At 48.0% G+C, this 12,449-nt stretch overlaps 2 protein-coding genes across 2 annotated transcripts; both read left to right on the top strand.

Annotated features, from left to right (window-relative positions):
* The first annotated feature begins 8,409 nt into the window (after positions 1-8,409).
* crygmxl2 (crystallin, gamma MX, like 2) lies at positions 8,410-9,769 on the top strand. Its single transcript, XM_068304816.1, has 3 exons — positions 8,410-8,430; positions 8,744-8,986; positions 9,470-9,769. Exons 1-3 carry the CDS (start codon positions 8,422-8,424, stop codon positions 9,743-9,745), a joined length of 528 nt encoding a protein of 175 aa, XP_068160917.1. The 5' UTR covers positions 8,410-8,421; the 3' UTR covers positions 9,746-9,769.
* Positions 9,770-9,959: 190 nt separating this feature from the next.
* Positions 9,960-11,753, top strand: crygmx (crystallin, gamma MX). The gene is made up of 3 exons (XM_068304815.1): positions 9,960-10,086; positions 10,685-10,927; positions 11,133-11,753. The coding sequence occupies exons 1-3, from the start codon at positions 10,078-10,080 to the stop codon at positions 11,406-11,408; spliced, it is 528 nt and encodes a 175-aa protein (XP_068160916.1). The 5' UTR covers positions 9,960-10,077; the 3' UTR covers positions 11,409-11,753.
* Positions 11,754-12,449: the final 696 nt, after the last annotated feature.

Below are 12,449 nucleotides of genomic sequence, written 5' to 3'. Positions count from 1 at the left end.
TAACTAATAAATGTAACTAAATGTAACTCAGTGTAATGTAACTAAATGTAACTACTCCTTAATGTTAAATAACTGAATTTCTGACTGATTCTAGTTCCAAACATTACAGTTAGACAGAAAAAACATGTTTGTTTGTTTCTCTGTTCTAACATAAATCCTTTTCATTTGTCAGGTTATTAAACCCACAGAACTCCATCAATCAAGGATCAAACCATCAATCAATAAAGAAAAATAACATCAGACACAAGTTAGGACATTAACTTTGTTTTTTTCAAAGTTAAAATGGGATGAATTACTGCATTGTGGGAAATGTAGTTTTGATAAAAGCACACATTTGACCTATTTATTTTTAGATATTCTTCCCAGTTTGGGATCATCAAAGTATATCTAATCTAATCTAATATAATCCGGATCCTAGGTTGGAAGTCACCCCTGGGGGACAGGAAGTGGAGGCGTGGCCTGAGGTGGAGGTGAGTCAAGAGTAAAGCAGTGAGTTTGTGAAAGAGGGATTAAACTAGATTAAAGTGGATTAAACTAGGACATGTAGAAGATTTCATTCGTTCCCTTCCTGCTCGCCATGCAGGCAGGTCAAAGGTCAGCTCAGCAGGGATCCGCGTTTTGCTGAAAGACACTCCAGCAGCTCGGTGAGCCCAGATATTCTACCCTACAACCCCGACACCGACGCCGAGTTTCAAACAGTCGTATTTTTATCCTGAACTTTTTGTTCTTGGATTTCCTACAGAGGCACTAAATCACCGTCTTTCATCTCCAAACAGGAAATTACAACGTGTCTGGCGGCGCTTAAGGTAACCTGATAGGAAACAGCAGCCAATCAGAAGCCTGCAGTGAAATATTTATCAGAATAAACAATACCGCCGCTGTTTATCGCTTGTCATGGATTTTTCTTGGCGTCAGAACAAAATAAGTTGCTGGCGGAGGAGAACGGAGGGACTCGCCGACTCCTCCATCTATCGGTGATGGAATCAGAGTGGGGGGGGGTGTGGGGGTGAACATGTTGAGGATCGATCAGAATTCACATGTAGATTATTTTTTCTTTAATTCCTAATCCAGCTGGAACGCTGGAGGGTCAGAACCAAGTGTCCAGGATGAGGCCGGACTCTGACGCTGGATCTCCATCACGACGGCGAACAAAGAGCAGAATATACGGCGTCTTTCTCCACAGCATCCCACCTTAAGATTAATCTAATTTGGGCTTTACTGAGAAATGGGTAAGAGCAGTTTTGTTTTATTTATGTGTGTTTTTTCCTCCTCTGCTCCTTCTCCCTTTGTTGCTTCTCCTCGGCTGCCTCTGACAAAAGACAGCCAGCCTGCCAAGCCCGGTGTTGCTCTGGGACGGACCTGTCAATCAGCGCTGACGGCACCCTGACAACATGTACGTTAAAATTTCAAACGGGACTCAAAGGCGGCTGGTGACAGCGGAGCCTTTGAAAGTGGCTGTAGCGCTTCGGCGACAGCCAGAGGAGAACGGGTGGAAAACAAACTAGAAAACAACAGAGCGCAGGGAGAAAAGAGAGGGAGAGAGTCAGAGACACAAACACAAAAAGTTGAAAGCAAAAGAGTGAAGAATTGTGGGTCTTGATGATGGGATTGGCGTTAGCTTCTCCCTCGGTGTGTCATTGTTTTTTAATTTGGCTCCGTCTCCCCGGAGCAGAGCGCTTCGGTCTTCCAGGGGACTCGGAGGCCCCGTCCTCCTCCGAGGCCTCGCTCGCATCGAGCCCCACCCCACCCCCCCGCCCCCACTCATATCCTCCATCCTCCAGCGGGAAACATGCATGTTAATAACGCTCTTGATTCCACCTTGCGTGCCGTCGCTTCATGGTTGTGCAATTAATTCCCAGCAGAACTGGGAAAAAAAACGCTGTTTGAGATTTTTTTCCATCAGTTCCATGAAATGGACTCAAGTCGCTGAACGGAATCTGTTCCAAGCGTTTGCCCAGCAGCAAACAAATAGCATATGGCACACACACACACACACACACACACACACACACACACACACACACACACACACACACACACACACACATGCACACACACACACACACACACACACACACACACACACACACACACACACACACATGCAAGCTGGAGGATGCACTTTCAAATGGTCGCCCAGACCTCCACCACCTCCAACCTGTTCAAGAGCAGCTGAAGGGGCGACCGGGGTTGGGGCGGGGGGGGGGGGGGGGCAACATAAGGCCCAGGTGGCGCCGGTGCCGAAGGCGGGACCGCCATCGACGCCGTCCTGCAGCTTGAGCCCTGATCCTTCAGTCGGTGTCCACATCTGCAGTTCAAAAACACACCGGCGCTCAGAACCTCGTTGGACGGCGCCGTGTGTGTGTGTGTGTGTGTGTGTGTGTGTGTGTGTGAACGCCGTGTTTGAAAGCAACTGTTAGCGACTATTAGCGCTGCAGACACACACAAGAGGAACATACATGTGTGTGTCCAACCTTCAGTGCATACATGAAGCAGACACACATCCCAAGTCTTCATCGCAAACGGTCATCCTGCAGCGATGCTTTGGCTTCTACTGCCCTCTGGTGGTCGGAGCCGCCTCTTCAAACGGGCCCAAACTGGGAGCCTTTGATTCCTCACAGGACTGTGGAAATAAACAATAAGATATTTTTATCAGAGATTTGAAAATCAGGGTAAAAAACAAGAGGAACTCATTTTAGACGAGAATAAATGTCATAAAAGATCCTGAAACAATTAAAAGATTTGATTCAGGAAAACGCTCTCCATGAAGATTCAACAGTTTCTACACTTATCTGTAAATGAAAGCGTGACTGTGCCATTATTTAAAACCCCGAACAATATTTCTGCATCACATCTGACATTCTGAGGATCATGACGGATTATTTTTGAACGTCTTTTTCCAGAAGCTCAAGGAAAATCATATTTCAAATAATATTACGAGCCCATCTTATCTTCGAGTTCCATCAAATTGCTTTATAATCAGATCAGTCGCGCTAATTTGCATAAATGCATAGCTTTTAATTTTATATTCAGCCCAGGGAGAAAGGCCGCTGCGGCGGATCATCGCAACATTTTCTAAATCTTTATTCTTAACAGCTGCTGCACAAAAAAAATTAAAAAAACAATTAACACACATCTTCACTTCCTGGAGATAGAATCTCCTAATCTGAGGAAACTGAATCTCTTCATCTTAATAACTCAAATGTTTCTGGTCGTAAGAGGAGACATAAAAACCAGAAGGTTTGTATTTATAATATAGGTTTTTTTTATTTCTAACGGGATGTAAGACTTATTCTAAACCGTCTGTTATTCATGTGTCACACAGGAGCCGCCCTTTGAAATCCAGTCACATCTTTAAGGTGCGACGCTCTGCATAAACATCTTAGGTGTTTAAAAAAAAAAAAAAAAAGCGATTTCCATCTTCTTCCATTGATTGTGTTCATTTGTTCAGGATTATGCATCAAAAAACTTCTTCTTTTTTTTTATCGTTCCGCGAGAATTCTTTAAATTATATTAAAAAAAAAACAAAAAACTTTTGTTGCTGCAAAATCAAATAGAAACAGGCAAACATTTAACCGAGAGCTGATGGGATGTGACGTTCTCGGGGGCGGCTGAGGTCGACGCCTCGGAGCCGCTGGATGCTGGGACGTTAATGCTCCATTAAATACGGCTTAATTTAGTGTAAAAACGAAGGTGTTTGTGGTTTTTTTTTTTTTTTGGAGGCGGCAGAAGTGGGATTTGAGAGGCACCTCAAAGCTCTGATTATCCTGAGTGTCTCTGCCCAATCATGTTACCTGCTGGGACGTCGGCGTTGCTCCTCTAAATAAATTGCTAGTGGCCTTGGGCAATAAGAGGAGCCCCGCTTTCATCCGCCTGACTGCCAATGAGGAGAATGTGCAGGCAGTCAATCAAGCTCTTAAGGCTCTGCAACAATGGAGCCGGCCCGCTTTATTATTTATTTTTTAAATTGATGTATTTCATTATCACAAGGTGTCTACTTGCTAGGGGGAGGAAGGTGATCAATAATTGATATGCGGTGTGAAATTTGCCGCCTCTCCTCTGGTGCTCTTGTCACTCGCTGTTGTCAGAACACATTTGCTTTGATGAGGAGTTTTGAAGAAGCGAACAACAGCATCACATCCGATTACAGCTGGAGCAGGTGGTGAGAGGCTGTTTGTTCGCGACTCGCTGCCTCCGAGGCGACTCGCAGCCGCCAGATGAGAGGGGGGGGGGGTGAACTTTTTTGTCATGTGTCAGTAAACAGCGTGACTCGTTTGAAAGGCACCTGGATCACAGGGCGAGGAGGCGCTCTTTAAACCGCCGGAGCTCCTGGGGGCCACGGGAGACGTCAAAACAGAGCGAGAAGAAGACGACTCTCACACCCCCACCCCCCCCACACACACACACACACCCCCGGGTCGTCTGAGAGAGACGGCGTTCGGGTCAGGCGGCGTGGTGGAGCATCTCAAGTCCATCCTGTCGGAAAGTAAAGGAGGACGAGCGAACGGTCCGGAGTTCAGGAGGAACTGTTTCTACCTGGAACGTGGAGGTCAGAGGTCAGCGGCGTCCACGAAAACTTTCAGAGGAAGGCCGGTTGTGATCCGTTATGTTCGTGACACAGGAAGTTACTGCCATCAGGATGGAAGGAGGGACGCAGGCCTGGACGCAGATCCAGGATCCGGTTCAAATGAGAACATTTGAGACACTAAAGGGTTTCAAACGTTCACTAACGTCTCTAATGTGGACTAATAGGAAGATCTGAGACACTTCAGCACCTCAAAAGTTCTCAAATGTCTCAAATGTTCCTAAATTCGAACATTTGAGACATTCTAACGTCTCAAATGTTCTCAAATATCTCAAATGTTCCTAAATTTGAACATTTGAGATATTTTAGCATCTCCAATGTTCTCAGATGTGTCAAATGTTCTCAAATTTGAACCTTTGAGATATTCTAATGTCTCAAATCTGAACTAATAAGAACATTTGAGAACATTTGAGACATTTTAGTCTCAAATGTTCTCAAATGTGTCAAATGTTCTCAAATTGGAACATTTGAGACATTTTAGTGTCTCAAATGTTCATTAATGTCTAAAATATTCCTAAATCTGAACATTGGAGACGCTAAAATGTCTCAAATGTTCACTAACGTCTCAAATGTGAACTCATAGCTAACATTTCATTAACGTGAACGTTTGCGACACTAAACCGATAACCCAGACACCTGAGCGCGGGCGCGGGCTCCACCTGCAGGTCTTCATCTCTCCCTGTTGGTCTTCCTCACCCTCAACATTTTTAATTACGTGTCCAGCGTGCAGATTTACTCCAAACTTTCAAACTAAATCCTGATGGGGGAAACAGTTCCAGACTAAATCTCAAAGCGGAGGGAAAAACAAACGGCGTATCAACAACTCTACATAATTGACAGCTGCATCCATTCGCCTGGTCCAACCCCCCCACCACCACCACCCCTTCCTCCTCCTGCTTCTCCCACTCTGTTCTTCCAACACCATTTCCTCTTTTAATTATCCCCCAGCAAAAAGATGGAGCACATCAGACGCGTGGCGGTAAATCCGGGCCCTGGCACGGCCTCAGAGTGGCTCCTGCGTCTGGCAATCCCGATAGAGCGGGACGCTGGCAGCGACTAGAGAGGGAGACGCCTGGAGATTTTCTGACAGGAGAATGGAGAGGATGATCTCCCAGCAAAAGAGGGGTCTTCATTCTCCTCCCGTGGTGGGAGTTGTTTCTCTTTTTTTTTTTTTTTTTTTTTGGCCGGCGCTTCTCGATCGAACATTTCCAGCTCCAGATTAGCCGGTTCTCACACAGACCCCCCCTGTTTGCACCTCAGAGCGACGGCGACTGTAATGACTGCAAGAAACAGAGAACATTGGAGGCGCCGCCGCGCTCCTATCTCCGCCGGCAACATTGTTGGGGGTTGAGGCTGGTTTTTTTTATATGTCGGTGGGGGGGGGGGGTCAGGAGCATTGTAGGTTTTCGGATTTGGAGAGATGATTTGTTTTTGAATTGAAAAGAAGCCTCCTCTGACCTGAAATGTGTTCCTCTCGCTGAATCGCACGTCCTAATGAGGTATCGGCCGCCGGAGCCGGTCGCTCTCACATGAAAACGTTAACCAGTGATGGGTTGCCCCCCCCCCAACATCTATCAATCAATCAATCAATCGCGGCAGTCCCCCAGCAGACCGCCGTTCTGACGGCTAATCGTATCGTCATCTCCCGTGCGATTTTACACGGATTGCACGACAAGAACCTTGGACACAATGGAGCTGCACATCCAACCCCCCCCCCCAAGCACACACACACACACACACACACACACACACACACATACACACAACTCGGTTCCCCTCTGCTTTCCTTTTCTTCCATCATTCCGAGATGAAGAGTGGATGGCTCGGCGGCGGGGGGCTTTCTTCTCCTCCGGGGGGAGCTGAGGAAGCGGGCGAGGGGCCTCTGTGATGTTTCTTTCCCTTCAGGGTGGGGAGGAGATGTTCTTGTAGCTCAGCTAAAGATGATCGTTTGAGACGAGGTTCCACCTCTGGAGGCTGCAGAGGAACCGAGACGAGGTTCGCTTGGTTTAGCTGCTCCACAAAGGGTCAAAGGTCAGGGACGGAGAAACAGATGATTTCCAGAGCTTGATGAATTAACTGTCACAATAATAATAAATAATTCATTCATCTGTGAAGGAACAAACGAGGGAGATGTAAATATTTGTCTGTGGTGGCTTCTGATGGAACATGTCCTCCTGGAGTAAATAAAGTGATGGAACACAAACGTCATCCCATCTGCTAATCTGCCACCATTATGCTGCACGCCGTGATGAAAGGACCTCAATGATCTACTTGTGTCACGGAACGAGAGCAGCTTCAGACGTGAAGCCTGTTGAAGCCAATCAGCTTCAAGCCGGCGCCTGATGAAAGCTCATCCAGGCTGATCTCCATCACCGGCGGCGGCGACGGCCTATGGATCAGGAAGCGCCGCCACAGCCGCTCGCGCTTTAGCGCCGGAACATAATGGCCATTGTGCTTTTTTTGTGTTTTCACACAGTTGAAGCTGCAAAATAGAAAGCACACACAGTGGGGGGGTGGGGGGGTGGGTGTGGGTTGGGGGGGGCTTTATCTGGATGAAAGGCTAAAGGATGAGGATGACCTTTCTGGCAATCAGCGCAGCTTTGGAAACACAATGGCAGCAACCGCTTCTGCCCCCCCCCCCCCTTCTGCTCTGGGCCGCGCTAAAAAAACTCCCATCAGCCACCAGTTTCCACACAGACATGAACATACGTGTCTCCTTTCATATCACACGTGTTCTGCGGTCCCGTCTGGCATCGCAGCACAACTGCAGGCGATTGGAAGTCAAACGAGAGCAGATCGCTGCAGATTACATCAAGAGCTGGACGCCGTCCACGCTATCAGCGCCGCGTTTGTGTGCAGGAACGGATTCTATTCGCCCTCCTGCTGGTGGAGGGGGGGGATGGAGGTAGCTTCACAGCTAACACCCACCCCCCCACCATGCTGAAGACGAGGAAAACGAGTTTAAATACACGGAAAATGACTGCGAGATCCCAAACATCAAGTGTTTGAACTGTCAACAGGCGTTTAAGCTAAAGCTACAGCTAAAGCTAAAGCTAAAGCGTTAGCATGCATGGACGCACACACATTGTCAACGAGTGATTAGGAAGACTATAGCCGAGGTGCTTTTCTTGTTTTAGACACACCCGTCTACCTGGTCGGACCCTACAGGTGTGTTTAACGCGTCGGATTGAACGATGAAGCAGCGTGTCATCAACAAAAAAAACGATCTCTGTCGACGGAAGATCCCCGAAGCTCCTGATCGCCTCAGGAAGATGAAGTAAAATCACATATTAGTTAGAAAAATCAAATCAAATTCAAATTAAATTCAAATTAAAAGCTGCCCTTCTGACACCTCACTGTAGCCGCTAAGCTAACAGCGCTAGCGGCGACCTGCGACCTGCATGCTTGTGTAAATCATGACACGGATACGTAGCTCTTAGTTAAAGAGTGACCTCACTGCCCGCTTTAAATGCTTTGTTGTTTTTTGTTTTTTTTCCGGGGGGTGGGGTCGGGGGGGGTTGTGTACCTCCGGGGGCCTTTTGTGTGGCTTTTCAAAAGGCTGCATCACAAGGTCATAACAGAAACAAGGGTCACGCAAACACAGAATAGCACTTGTGTGTTCACTTTGGTGAGGGTGGGTGGGGGGGGGGCAAAAATTCTATAGGTAAACTCTAGCAGACAGGAGATAAGGTACCCATGTGCTGACAAAGGGAACGCACCAGAAAAGGTAAAGAGTAGTAGTCCCTGACGTGTCAGAGGCCTCCCGTCACCGAGGGGGGGGTATAAAAGCACCGACGAGCGCCCCAGCGCCGCAAAGCATCCGCAGTCCTCCAACCATGGGAAAGGTATGAGCTGGTGTGATCCCAACAGGTCCGACCAACAGGTGGACGCGGCTCGTGACGCGACAGGGAAGGGAAACATCAGCTCGGAAAAGACGTAGAATTTACCGGTTTAGTGGGGGGGGGGCACAGGTAGAGGATTACTCGACGCCCAAACCTGTTATCCACTGTACTTGTGTGACAGCAGGAAAAGTGTAGCTCTGTAAATTTGCGGCTTTGACAGCGTGAGGAGATGAGGACTCAGGGAGGGAGAGCAGTGCCCCCTAGAGTCCACTCACCAGTACTACACCCACACTGTCTTCTCTCTCTCCTGCTCTAGATCATCTTCTACGAAGGCCGCAACTTCCAGGGCCGTCACTGGGAGTGCAGCAGCGACTGCATGGACACCTTCAGACACTTCAACTGCTGCAACTCCATCCGGGTGAGCGGGGGCCACTGGGTGGCCTACGAGAAGCCGCACTACATGGGCTACCAGTACGTCCTGGGCCCTGGGGAGTACCCCGAGTACCGCGCCTGGATGGGCTTCAACAACTGCATCCGCTCCTGCCAGATGTTCTCGCCCGTAAGTCCGTCAAACCGATCGGTACCCCCCCACCCCCCACCCTTCCACCCCCACACCTGTCTGTCCTCCCCCACCGCCGCTCACCTTGTACATCAGATGCTGTTTTAGAAATGACTGTCAATCACTGGCGTTTGATGTCATTCACAGATACTCAGGCAGGTCGAGCTTTAAAGTCTCTGTTCTGAGGCCCAGGAGGCGACCCAGTCAGCTTTTAAAAAGGATTATGACACCCCCTACCACCCCCCCCCCCATATGATTTGGTGCCTTCATTCTAATTCTGGTAGTCGCATCGAGTCTTTCTGGCACGTTAGGGAAGGAAAAATCTGACTGTGTCATATTTAAAGTAGCACAAGTATTCACCTGCATTTAAAGACGTCGTCTCAGGGCGGCAGGGGGGTGGTGGTGTTGGGTTGGGGGGGCCCTCTGGGGCTGACGCCTACCAGAACAGCATAACAATCACGTTCTGATGTCTTCTACCTGCAGTACCGGGGATCCTACAAGATGAGGATCTACAACAGGCCCGACATGATGGGACACACGATGGAGTTCATGGAGGACTGCCCCAACGTCTACGACCGCTTCCACTTCCGTGACATTTACTCCTGCAACATCATGGAGGGCTTCTGGATCTTCTACGAGCACCCCAACTACAGGGGGCGCCAGTACTTCCTGCGCCCCGGGGAGTACAGGGCCTGTGGAGACTGGGGCTGCCACAACCCCATGGTGGGCTCCTTCAGGAGGATGAGGACTCTCATGTAACCCTCGTGCTGAACATTAAACACTTTAAACCACATTGTCTGTCTGTTGTGAGATTATTTCAAACATGCAAACACAACTGCGCCCCAACCCCATCCATGCAAACTTTCCCCGTTTGCCCTTTGTCCACGTAGGGTTTTGTGGCATTCACAATAAAGGCCGATGCTGCAACTCTCATTGTGTGTTTGGAGCGCCTCTCTGCCGTCTGTAGAGTCCACTGTGCTGACACAACAAGGCTTTGGTTCACGTCTGCTGAGCCCTGATCCCAGCAGGGTCTATAAAGAGGAACCAGACCGGCCCGGCGTCCGGTCTGGTCTGAGCTCAACGCAGTTACAATGGGCAAGGTAAGTGTGATTTCCAATCTGCAGGGTAAAATTATATTTTCATGTGTGTCAGCGCGAAACAGAACCAGGAAATAAAAAGAATTTTGTTGTGTAAAATGCTAAAACAGTAAACCCTGAGTGGGTGGATCTAACCCTTACCCTAACCCAACTTGTGCCTTTTATTAAGAATCCTTTAAAAAAAAAATCTTACTTCGCGTAAAAGAAAAATAGGCCAAGACTTTATTCCTCTCATTAAAATATAACCGTTTCAGTCAAATCTTCTCCTGGAAGATAATTTGGGACGATTCTTCCACAGCTCCTGACTTCAAGTTATTCTCCAGCAGAAGTCTGTTGGATATCTTGAAAACCAGGATGACTAGAAAGTTCAAATGAAGCGAATCCACGGTTTCGCGGTGGAGAGAAGTAGAACTCAGAGAGTGCCTGCACACTGTCAAACTTTTGTGTTTCTGGGTTACAGATTTGATTTGAATTCAGATTCTTTGCTTGAATCAGATTTGATTATTTGGTGCACGTTCATCTTTCCTGCATTGTGGAGGGATTATTCTTTAAACACGTTTAGTGTTTGCTTGTTAACGTCCATCCTTACGTCATCACACAGATTATCTTCTACGAAGACAGGAACTTCCAGGGTCGCCACTATGAGTGCAGCAGCGACTGCCCTGAGATGCAAAGTCACTTCAGTCGCTGCAACTCCATAAGAGTGGAGAGCGGCTGTTGGGTGGCCTACGAGAAGTCCAACTATAGCGGCTACCAGTATATGCTGCACAAGGGCGAGTACCCGGACTACCAGCGCTGGGCGGGCTTCAATGACTGCATCCGATCCTGCCGTATGGTCCCACCTGTGAGTTCCCACTGATGTCCTCCTCTGATTACTGTAAACGCTTTATGTAGCCGAGCCAGTTTAGTCCTCGAGCCTCGTCCTGCTGTTGCGCCAGCTAGCACCTGTGGCGCTTTAAAGCACCTTAAAACAGCTTGAAATGGAACAGGAATAAAAGAGTATGTTAAGGTATAGAAAGCGCTTCCTATAAATACCTCTTCTTCTTCAGTATACCGGGAACTACAGGATGAAGATCTTTGAACGCTCTGACTTCGGGGGCCAGAATCTGGAGCTGATGGACGACTGCCCAGATCTGCACGAGCGATTCCACACCCGCGACATCTCCTCCGCCAACGTCATGGAGGGCTACTGGATTCTCCACGAACACCCCAACTACAGGGGACGACAGTATTTCTTGCGTCCCGGAGAGTACAGGAGGCACAGCGAGTGGGGGAGCACCAGCCCCACCTTCGGCTCTCTGAGACGGGTCACCGAGCTCAACTGATCCCAAGACTGTTGGCCCTCAGTCTTCAGCTTCCTACCCTCTCGTTTCCGTCTGACGTCACCGTTCGACTGTCCAAATATCAAACCAGAAATACTGCTGATGGGTTTTCGTTGCGTCTCAATGTCGACCTCTGGTTTTGTTGGGTAGAGTTCCCCAACATCTCAAGAAGTCTAGCTTTGCCAGTCTCAGAACAACCTAAGCAAGACTTCTTGGGCTGTTGAGGAAGTTTAAACAACAACCCAAGAAGTCTTGCTTCGGTTGTGCCACAGCACAACGGGTTGCCTCACTGGTCCCAAACCTTCTGTCTAACTGGTATCACAATAAACCGAAAGTTCTGAAAGCCGACCAAAAGGAGCCTTTGTTAATTTTCTACGCGTGACTGCAGCTGTCACTAGAAATGGATCTGGGGGATTTCCTCTCTCTTTGCTATGGTAATTGAACTTTCATCAGGCCACAGATCCAGAATTAGACGCGGAGCTACTCCGGTCCTGGTAAGACCAAGACTATGCCATGATATTGTTCCTCATACACAAAGAAAAGAATATCAAGGAAAGAGAAGCTTATTCTTTGAAGCGGGATATTAAAGAGCAAAAAGGGGTATCTGAGGATGAGCATGTCGTGGTCTTTATGAGATCACATGGTACACAGTAGGAGCGTTGGGTCCATGAAAGATGCCCACATTAGATCCACATCACAGGGCCGATGCCAGCTCAAAGAGCCGGAGTCAAAGTGGCCTGGTATTAGCCCCGAGCATCAAGCTCTCTCAGAACAAAAAACAAAACCCAGTCCACATCCCTGCTCATGCATTTTTCATCAGCCCAAGATACTGAACCCTTTCAGAAATAAATATCAATTATTGAAATTGTTAATTAGACGCTGCGTAATTGGCAAAGATACACATGAATAAATAAATCTGACCATTAATTATTGATTCAAAAAAAATTGAAGCCCAGCAGGGAGTGCATTTGAAGGTCTCTTAAGATCAAGCACAGCAAGAAATATGAGTTTGGGCCTTGAGTAATGTCCAATTAAAAGACTGTC

Source organism: Antennarius striatus, chromosome 21 (assembly GCF_040054535.1).
Source record: "Antennarius striatus isolate MH-2024 chromosome 21, ASM4005453v1, whole genome shotgun sequence".
Lineage (NCBI taxonomy): Eukaryota > Metazoa > Chordata > Actinopteri > Lophiiformes > Antennariidae > Antennarius > Antennarius striatus.
This window is presented reverse-complemented; position numbering and strand designations above follow the sequence as displayed.

What these genes read in the sequence shown, in the direction of transcription:
- crygmxl2 (XM_068304816.1), top strand. An exon ending in CCTGCCAGATGTTCTCGCCC is followed by an intron (nt 8,987 to 9,469) that starts GTAAGTCCGTCA and finishes TTCTACCTGCAG; the next exon opens with TACCGGGGATCCTACAAGAT.
- crygmx (XM_068304815.1), top strand. An exon ending in CCTGCCGTATGGTCCCACCT is followed by an intron (nt 10,928 to 11,132) that starts GTGAGTTCCCAC and finishes CTTCTTCTTCAG; the next exon opens with TATACCGGGAACTACAGGAT.